General features: G+C 41.7%; 1 protein-coding gene across 7 annotated transcripts in view; it reads left to right on the top strand.

Annotated features, from left to right (window-relative positions):
* The window catches only part of Asph (aspartate beta-hydroxylase), a 202511-nt gene that overhangs the window by 80570 nt on the left and 111774 nt on the right, over positions 1-10167 (top strand). For all 7 annotated transcript variants that reach the window (XM_055603353.1, XM_055603350.1, XM_055603352.1 and 4 more), the window contains 3 exons: positions 3754-3792; positions 4444-4479; positions 5518-5562. In XM_055603353.1, coding sequence (XP_055459328.1) covers positions 3754-3792; positions 4444-4479; positions 5518-5562 — 120 coding nt within the window. The remainder of the gene's footprint in view (positions 1-3753; positions 3793-4443; positions 4480-5517; positions 5563-10167) is intronic.

Raw genomic sequence — 10167 nt, 5'->3', positions numbered from 1 at the left:
ATTCCCTCTTTTCTCCTTCTTCTGATGTCCATCCTCTTTGCCTTTCTGGATAGGGATTGAGCATTTTAGCAAGAGTCCTTCCTCTTGATTAGTTTCTTTAGGTGTACAGATTTTAGTAGGTTTATCCTATATTATATGTCTATATGAGTGAGTATATACCGTGTGCATCTTTCTGCTTCTGGGATAGCTCACTCAGGACGATCTTTTCCAGATCCCACCATTTACCTGAAGATTTCATGATTTCCTTGTTTTTTATTGCTGAGTATATATAAAGAACTCAAGAAGTTAAACAGCAACAAATCAAGTAATCCAAATAAAAAATGGAGTACAGAGCTAAACAGAGGACTATTGAATGGCAGAGAAATACTTAAAGAAATGTTCAATGTCCTTTGTCATAAGGGAAATTCAAATCAAAACGACCCTAAGATTTCCCCTTATACCCATCAGAATGGCTAAGATCAAAAACTTAAGTGACAACACATGTGGAGAGGTTGTGGAGAAAGGGGAACCCTCCTCCACTGCTGGTGGGAATGTAAACTTTACAACCACTCTGGAAATCAATCTGGCGCTTTCTCAGACAACTAAGAATAGCGCTTCCTCAAGATCCAGCTATACCACTCCTAGCCATATATCCAAAAGAGGCTCAAGTACACAGTAAGGACATTAGCTCAACCATGTTTGTAGCAGCTTTATTTGTAATAGCCAGAAGCTGGAAACAGCCTAGATGCCCCTCGGTGGAGAAATGGATACAGAAATTGTGGTACATCTTCACAATGGAATATTACTCAGCAATGTAAATATTTCTTAACCCTAAGCCACTCATTTGTTTAAAAAATTTGTTCATAAGTATAAAATGTGGAGAATTACATTTCATGCTGTAACTATCATGCAGCATCCAAAAGAACAATCATCTTCAAAGAATGTCCTTATGAATACCCCATCGCCTAAATATACCTTATTTTCCACAAATTGCAATTATAAGCTGTTTAAATCACCGATGTCATTTTAAATTTATACCTTTTGACTAAACAATGGATGAACAACCTCTTCCATCCGAGTTTGCTTGCCATTGCACTTTGTCCTGTTGGGGAGGACCTGGAGCTGGGCTCTGGCTGCAAGTCAGTGTTGGGTGGGGGAGTGGGGCAGGCTGGAATTAGGTGACCGTACTGTTGTCATCTCCAGGTACCTCCAGCACTGTTTTCTTAAACTTCATGAAATAGACTGTCTTCCCTGTTTCCTGGGCAAGAAAAGTAAGGTTGGGGAAGGTGGATAAGTTGCTCAAGATTTTTTGGGTAACAAATAGAGTCCGTGCTGTGTTGGTTTTATAGAGAGCACCTTCAGGATCACTGCATGACCACAGGGGTCAGCGGAGGGTAACTGAGTAGAAAGGGAGACAGCTGAGGAAATGGGCTGGAGCTCATCTCGGTACAAAGACCTGTTGTGCACTATGTGACTGCAGCGTTGAAATTCAGATCTGTGGACTGTGGGTTTGTGGGAGCCCTACTTCAAGGAGTTAGAGTTTCATTGTCTGTCAGACCCTCTAGAACATGTGGTTTGACAGAAGAGGTACCACACAGATGTCCCGAAGCATCAAGCCCGAAGGGCACAACCGAAGAAGTGATGGCACAACCATGTATCCCCATGAGTTATTTATTTAAATGCCATCTGTGTCCAGTGCAGGCTACTGGAGCAGCTGTAGTGAAGGGCATGTGTATTTGGTGTCCTCATAGACTTTATAGTGTAGCAGGAAGAAGAAATTAGCCAATAATTCCAATGCAGCCTTTTGCTGGAGTTCACAGGTGCTTGCAAGAGGCAGCTCATTGCATGGCAAGTCTGTAATGAAAGACACATGCTGGCTTGTGGGTTAGGCACGTGGAGATGAGTGTGGTCAGTAATGTCTGCTTATAGATTCTCTGGGGCAAAAAATCGGATGGAGCTAAGATGGCCCCTTGATCCATAGGTAGGAGATGCATAGGTGAGATCAGAAACTTCATCTTCACCTTAGGGCTGCACGCAGGGGCACTGTGAAGTCAAATCTGCATTCTGCATAGCTTAATAGTCTTGTGTATAATGGACTAGAGATAAACGAGGATAGGTAATGGAGAGATGGTTAGATGATGGCAGTCATTGAAGTCTGACCTGTCTCCTAAGTCATATCTAGGCCCCTCGAGGATCCAAAAAAGATAAGTTCCAGAAAGCAATATTTGGTGAGGGCTAATGCTTCTTGGAGCCACATGCTATGAGTGCTGAAAACGTGTCTGCTCAGCTACTGAGTGTTTCAGTGGACAGACTGAATGGCAGCAATCGCAGTTTATGCCAGGAAACTAGGGTAGTGGCAATAAAGGTGGAGGGCAGAGAATATCTGAGGAATATCTGGAGGGTGGAGATGATGAATGGGAACAAGGTGCCAACTTCTCTGGCTTGATGGACGTTGGGCATTTTCTCTAAGAAAATAGAAACTGGAGACAGAGAGCAGATGGGTAGTGAGGGTGCTTTGAGCTACCCAAGAGGTGAGGCCAGAGAAGCCATTTGATGGTGTTCAGCTTGCCATGGAGTCCAGTGCTCATGGGGTTCTTTGGCTGTATCTAGCTGGTAATTGGAGCTAGACTATGAATCCTCTATTGAGGGGTCAGTGGGGTCAAGAGTAGGTTCTGTGTCTGAGAGCACACTCCTACTGCCTTGTGAGAAAAGGACTGAGTGATGGGGAGGCTGAGAACAGAAAAGGGAGCCCTGCACGCCCAGGGGTGGCGTTGGAGAAAGACCGATTGCTAAGACATGGTAGAAGGCGGGGCTTGGAAGTACTTCTAAGAAGTGATGCTTTTCCCTGCTCTTCTCATGGGGGTCGTTTCCAGGCACTGATGGGAGTGGGTTGAGGAGAGGAAATCCGTTGTCAATTACTGAAGACATCTGACAGAGGTAGAAGCAGGGCAAAGGGCACCTAGCTCAAGAAAGAGCTGGCTTCTCGCATGAGGTCTGTAGTTTAAATGCTAACTGCCTTCTGACATGACTGCACTCTAATACCAAGAGTGTTCTCTAAAAGATAGTCAATACTCAAAATCAGTCTTTATTAATGTATAAATGGATAGATTTATTACCATTGAGGCAGACTAGAAGATTTGGTTTTGGTGTACCAGATATGGAAAGCAGTTTAGAAGGTCTGTTGACTGAGGAAATTGCTTGCTGCTAGGTGTGGGGGAGGGCCATAGGGACACAGGCCTTTGCATCTAAGCACAGAAACTCCAGACCCTGTGTCAATAGATGGCAGCAGGGCCCTGGGCCCTGGGTGCAAGTTACCATGGTAAATTAATGGTCCTCTCAGCTAGTTCCTGCTAAGAGGGAAGCAGCAGGGATGTTTGTCCCTAGGTTACAGCCTGAGGACCAATCCTCATGCAAACAGAGACTGTCTAGTAAGACCCCGGATCCTGTAATTAGCAGGGTAGAGCTCACGCAGACAGGAAGACCAGAAAAGGAGAATCAGTGTCAATTAGCGAGCGGGGGAGGAGCTTTGTGAGGGAAAGAGCATGTGAAATTACCATCTCCCATGGCTACCGGGTGGGCTAAAATGTGAACCCAGGCTGTTTGTTTCACAGCATTTAGCCAAGCTCCTCCCATCCCTGGCTCTACAGTATACATTATTAGTGAGTAAGCCCAGAAGCTAAAACGTTTATAAGTGAAATAAGGCAAGACCCAAAGTACATTTTCTGTTTTTATTGTTATACAGTGCTACATGATCTTTTTTCTGTTTATTCATAGTCTATGAACATCCAGAAAATGATGGGATAGAGATTTCTGGTGAGATTTTGTTTTGTTTTATGTTAACTTTGTTTTCACCTGCAAAACTGTGGAGCAAAGAGATAGAAGAAATGGAAGAGATTTTTCAAGCCACTCAGAAAGTAACTAGCAATTGTCAAACATGATGTCTACAGTGAGACTAGTTCTAGGAGGGCCAACATTTATCAAAATCTGAAGATGCTCTAGGCCCTGGTATAAAACAGCACGGCATCTTTAACTTGTAATGATCTATAAATTTTATATATTATGGAATATTTATTTTGTATCAACAGAAGTGAGATTAAACTTTTGAGTTCAATTTAGAATTAAAGTTGATTTTATAGTATAAGTACTCAGAAGTCTCCCATAAGACGACCCAGCCTAGACAAAGCTTTCTGAGTGGATTTTGGCCACTTTATGGCTCTAAGTCAGTGGTTCACAGCCTATGGGTCGCGACCCATTTGTGGTATCGAATGGCCCTTTCCCAGGGGTTGGTTAAACCATTGGAAAACATAGACACCCATATTGCAATCCATAACAATAGCAAAATTATGGTTATAAAGTGGCAAAGAAAGTAATTTTCTGGTTGGGGTCAGCACGACATGAGGAACTATTCAAGGGTCACGGCATTAGGAAGATTGGGAGCCAATGCTTTGTTTATTTATTTTTCAGATAACGCTGTAGAGGATTCCAGCATAATTTCAGAAGGTATGTTTGTTGTTGTTTCCAGATAGGGTGTTTCTGTGTAGCCTTGGCTGTCCTGGACTCACTTTGAAGACCAGGTTGGCCTTGAACTCACAGAGATCCACCTGTCTCTGCTTCCTGAATGTTGCCACCATGCCCACGGGTAAGTTATTTTTAGCGACAACACCACCAAATCACACTGCACAACAACCCTCACATAAGAGATATTTTAGGAGAGACGCAAGAGGGTGGCTGCTTGTGTTCTGGCCAGGAGCATCAAAGAACTGGGCAGGAGGCTGACTTTATATAGGGTTTCTGAGGCATGGGGGGTTTTCCAGGGCGGAGACTTCCAGATGAGGATTGGTGGGATTTCAAGGCATGCCCAGGGATTGGTGGGATTTTGAGTTTAGGGCTTGGAGGGATTTGGTGAGTTTCGGAGATTCGGAAGTACGCTCGGATCTTTTCGCCTACATGGCGCAAAGCACCCAAAACATACAAATAAAATAGATTCATCTTGAAGATTTTTTTTCCCCCAAAACCACTCTACTGAGCATGCTGTTTGATTTCAACATTCTTCTGCAGTTTAATTTTTTTAAATGTTATTCAGTATTATAACTATGAGGCAAGACTTTTTCAAGCCGAAGTAGGTAGAGTGTGATTCGGCGGTGGTAGAGGAAGTGCAGGCACACACCTGAGGTCCTGATCCTGTCTACTGCCCCAAAGAGAGAACAGCGAAACTGTCCAGTGAATGTGTCCCTATAGAAGAAACAAGGTGCTCAGCTGGTCTTTTCTCCACTGATTATCGAGTCTAATGCAAAACCATAGATAAAACCTAGGTCATAGTGCCCATCCCCTAGCTGTTAGGCAGCCCATATCCTAAAGCCTGTTCTACAGATGTTTCATGACTATACAGCTGTGTTCAACTGTAGCAAGTTGTCTTTTGTTGTCATGATATAAAACCCTAACGCCGTTATGACAATCATAGGTAAATTGTCTAGAATGGATTATTAGCACAGCCATGATCTGCCGCATGTAATGGATTGTTGCTTTGTTTAATTTTAGAAATAAGTATCCCCTCCATGGAAGAACAGCAAGACACACCACCAGGTATGACACTTCCTTAGATCTAGTGTGTTTTGCTTTTTTTGTTTAAATTTAAAATACTGTTGGTGTTAAATTGGCCTTATGAAACAGAGCTATAGTGAGTAAAAAAAATCTTAAGAGGATTTCTGTACTTAAAAAAAGACATTTGTGTTTTAATGGCACGACAGTCATGGAAAGCATGACTAATACATGCGTGTTGTATAGAATTTAAGAGATGCTTAACAAAGTTCTGTCTGAGCTTGCTGCTGCAGATGCTGATGGGAATGTAAATTGGGATTTGTGGGTTTCTTTTTTTCCCTCCTCTTTGATTGTCAGGGTGTTTGGTGGTGGATATAAAAATGGTTGTTTCAGGTAAAAATGGAGTAGTGTGTTTTGTGATGACGTTGTCCCTCTTTCTCCATCTTCCCAGCCCAACGCCCAGGGCTGCTCAGGACCCAATGCCTTCCCTTAGCCACTACACGGAGCCCACTACCCACATTTTCCTTTGTCTCCATAGTTCTCTGTCAGCAATGAATTTGAAGAGTGAGAGTAGTCCTGGAACCTAAGCTGGTGCTTTCAGGGTCTTTCCAGAGGTGGCATAAGCTGTAGTGATCCGATTGGCATGGGCAGGGAAAGAATGTTTTTACCAGATTTTCTTTCTGTATCTCTTCTCCAGTCATATTCTTATCATTTCTATATCTTATTTATTTTTTTCTTTGTTTCATCTTGGTTCACTTTTTACTCCTTTTCACCTTAGCAGTGATGTAGATGACAGCTCTAGATTTTGGTAGGAGTAATTATACCTGCTATACTGAATAGAAAACTGAATTGCAGAATGAAAAATAGCCAATGAATAAAATAATGAATATTTTCAGTTGTGTTTTAGTGTGTCTTGGTTTATTTGGTTGATGGGATGTTTTAGGTTTTTATAGTTTTCGTACCCTGTAGATGTATGTTAATTAATATGCAGAAACATTTAATTTAGAGACCTGACTCATTGGTGTTACAGTAGGAATGGGAAAATTTACACAGTGAGAGAATTTACACAGTGGGTTTGGAACAGTGTATGTTTCATTATCAGAATAGGCAAGCATGGCAAGTGAAGCTGAGACTTTTGTTGGTTTTCTACTTGTTGAATGTTGCTGGACATTGTCAGGCAGAGTAGGTTTTAGAATTAGGGTTTTTCATGATTATAGGCCTTTAGAGAAAAGTATTTGAGAAATGATCTTAGAAGTAATGAATGTTCAAAGAGTATTTTTCTATTTGTAATCGATACTTTTTAATTTATCATTGACGACCTAACTACGGTGAAAAGAGTTGAGCCTATAAATCTCTGTGCTTTTATGTCAGTGCCTTACAAACTGATGCTCTAATTGTTTTGGAACATAAACATGAAATACCAAGTGTTTACCTGGCTGGTGGAGTAAGGTGCTTTGTAAAGCGAGATACTTTTCAGCCTCAATAAAGCACAGAAAAATAAAGACGTGATCTATGGTGTAGTTCCCAGTGTGTGATGAAGTCTCGGTTAATGGTGGACGTGGCTGTTTCTGTTCAGGGATTAATTAGCTCGATCTGTGAGGCAGAGCAAGAAGAGCTGGAACTCTGAAAGAACTGATCAAGAACTGAGTTCTGTACCTGGGTCCTGTGAAAACTCCCTGGACTAGATTCTGCAGGGCTGTAATTTGACCTTGCCGCAAGAAAGCGCTAGGTTCAGTGTCAATAGCAGTCACCTTGAGCCTTTGCACTGGGCTTACTCATTCCCTGTCCCTTGGACTTACTATTATGTCATATTATAGTTTATATTATATAATTGTATAGAGAAATAAGCAGCCTATATTAATGATATATTGGTTCAGTCAGTTGACTGCTTTTGCCAAAGTGTTGACTGTCTGATGGCAGGAACTGCTGGAACATAGCCATCGGGCCTGCTCCCTCACTAGCGCCCTTCTCTGGAAAGCTGAACTGGAAAACTTCTGCAGAATGTTAAGTCTCTGCCTTCCTTGATCATTCCAACACTAGGTTACACAATCTCACTGTTGCTTACTAAAGCTCATGGTGATATATTTACTGGTGTTAATCCCATGAGGCATTATTGCCGTGTAAACAGTCACAAGGTAGGAAACAGCTCACCAAGCATTAGGTCGGAGGCTTTTGAAGACATTTCATGGACTAACCTGATAGTTACCACAGCAAAGAAGCTGGATTTGCTGTTGTGTCAATTTTACAGGTGAAGATGCTAGGATGTGGCAAGGCAGTGGCCTTCCCCAGACCCCAGTCACCCTTCTACTAGGTGACTAGTAGAAGAAGTTCAGTTGAACATCACATGTGATTCTAGACCCTACAAGCCTGCTGTGTTTCTAGAACGTAAAATAAATGTGATGGCATTAAAGTCTCAGAGCGGTGTGAGGGATGGCTCTCAGGACGGGTAACTCATTTGATTTCCAAAGGGCTGTAATGATAGAGGGTTGGCCTCCTGTTGGTCGTTGTGCATTAGCGGGTGGTGTGGAGGTTAGGGCACATGCTGCTTGACAAAGGCTCAGGCAGTGTGTCACCCAGGATATCAAAGACATGGTGGGGAGCAGACAGGCATCTCGCAATGTATTTATTCTATATGGTGTTTGGAAATGCAGATCCATGGCCCAAAGTAACCAAAAGCCACTACAAGTTTTCAAGTAGAGAAGTTACAGGGTCAAGTCCAGGTTTGAAAAGGGTTGGAGAGATGGCTCAGAGGTTAAGAGCACTAGCTGCTCTTCCAGAGGTCCTGAGTTCAATTCCCAGCAACCACATGGTGGCTCACAACCATCTATAATAATAAGATCTGGTGCCCCCTTCTGGCCTGCAGATGTACATGCAAAATAGAGCACTCATATGTAAAATAAATAAATCTTAAAAAAAAAAATAAGAAAGAAAAGGGTTGTGCATCAAGAAAGTAGAAATAAGGGAAAAGTGAGTTCAACTCAGTCAGGAGGGAGGGGCCTGGGCATCATCAGCCTCATGTCTACAGAAATTACAGGTAGAAACAAAGCATCGTGAGGGCACAGAGTGAGTGCTTGTGGGTGAAGGGTGGGCTTCAGTGGAGATGGATAGGGTAGGAAGGATGAAGGCAGCTCCAGAAGAAACTAGCCGTGTGCTTGGGAGAGTGTTTGCAGCTTACTTACTGAAGCACTTGGGAGTGGCAGCGTTGAATGTACAGAAGCACATACTTAAGTTGTGAAGATTGTATTGGGGGTGTTAGGTTGTTTAAAAGATTTATTTTGTTTTTAATTTTGTGTGTGTGTACCTACCCTTTATCCTTCTGGTTTCACGCACTATTACTAGGTACAAGAAGACAAAGAATAGAGGGGGGGGGGAGAGAGAAATAGAGATCCTTGAATCAAACTTCTTGTTTCTTCTTTGAGCACAACTACTAACAAACCACAACCAACTCCCCTGAACAACCAATAACTACCAACCCCACCTACCAGGGCTTTGGCATTTACATACCCTCTGAAAATTTTTCAAAATTCCCAATTGCAGAAACTATCTTCAGCTGGCAAAACCACGCCTCTGCTAGAGGATGAGACAAGAGATAGCCGGCTGCTGTGGATCGTCGGAAGCAGCCACATATTCCCACAGCTGGGATTAAAATGAAAACATATTCTTATAAAATTCTTATAACATTTCAGTTTTTTTGAAGAAATCCAAATTCCAGAATTCACAAAAATGTCACTACATGTGTGTGCGTGTGTGGACCAGTTGGGGAATGTACAGATGTGTGCAGGTGCCCAGGGAGGTCACAGGGAACAGCAGATCTGCTGGAGCTGGAGTTACAGACATTTGTGAGCTCTGTCACATCAGCGCTGGGAACCAAGGTCAGCAAGCGCTCTTAAGTGCTGAGCCGTCTCTGCAGACCATTACAACTATTTAATGAGCATTTACTATTCAACTTTGAACAACTTCCCACTGCTTCAATATAATTCAAATATATATATTTTTTAAAGTCTAGGTAGTTGTTAAATTCTAAATTGTAGCATAAGGTCAAATTGATGCCTTTAAACTTCTCTAGTAAGGTATAATTTGTATTCCGAAAAGTGCTAAAATGTTGAGTTTTGACATGTGTACACATGTTTATAACTACTCAGACCATAGTCTAGAAAACATTTTGGACCCCAAAATCTCTATTTCTTGTCAGCAATCTCCATAATTGCTGTTCTGGCCTACAACATCTAGCCTGGTTTACTCTGCTTTTAAATTTAATGCAACTAGACACAAATATGCATACACATACACACATTTTTGCAATTGGTTTCTGTTGTTCAACATAACATCTGTGAGCTTCAATTACATTGTTTATAAAGTTCAGAAATTTAATCTGAACCATTACTGTTTTCTATGAATAGACAGTAATGTTTTAATCATTTTGATAAATATAATAATTATTTCTAAAAATGTTTTGGCTGCTATGTAGGAAGCTGATCTATTCTTGTACATTCTTTTGTTGGTTGTTATACAGTCAACTTATAAAGGTATACATATACTTTTTAATGAGTACTAACAGTTCTTGCTTATATAATGGCTTGGGTTTTGCTTTCGCTATGTATAGAGATAGATAGATAGATAGATAGATAGATAGATAGATAGATAGATAGA

Source organism: Psammomys obesus, unplaced genomic scaffold (assembly GCF_907164565.1).
Source record: "Psammomys obesus unplaced genomic scaffold, mPsaObe1.curated_primary_1811, whole genome shotgun sequence".
Classification (NCBI taxonomy): domain Eukaryota; kingdom Metazoa; phylum Chordata; class Mammalia; order Rodentia; family Muridae; genus Psammomys; species Psammomys obesus.
Note: the sequence above shows the minus strand (reverse complement) of the source record. Positions and strands in the feature narration are given on the sequence as shown.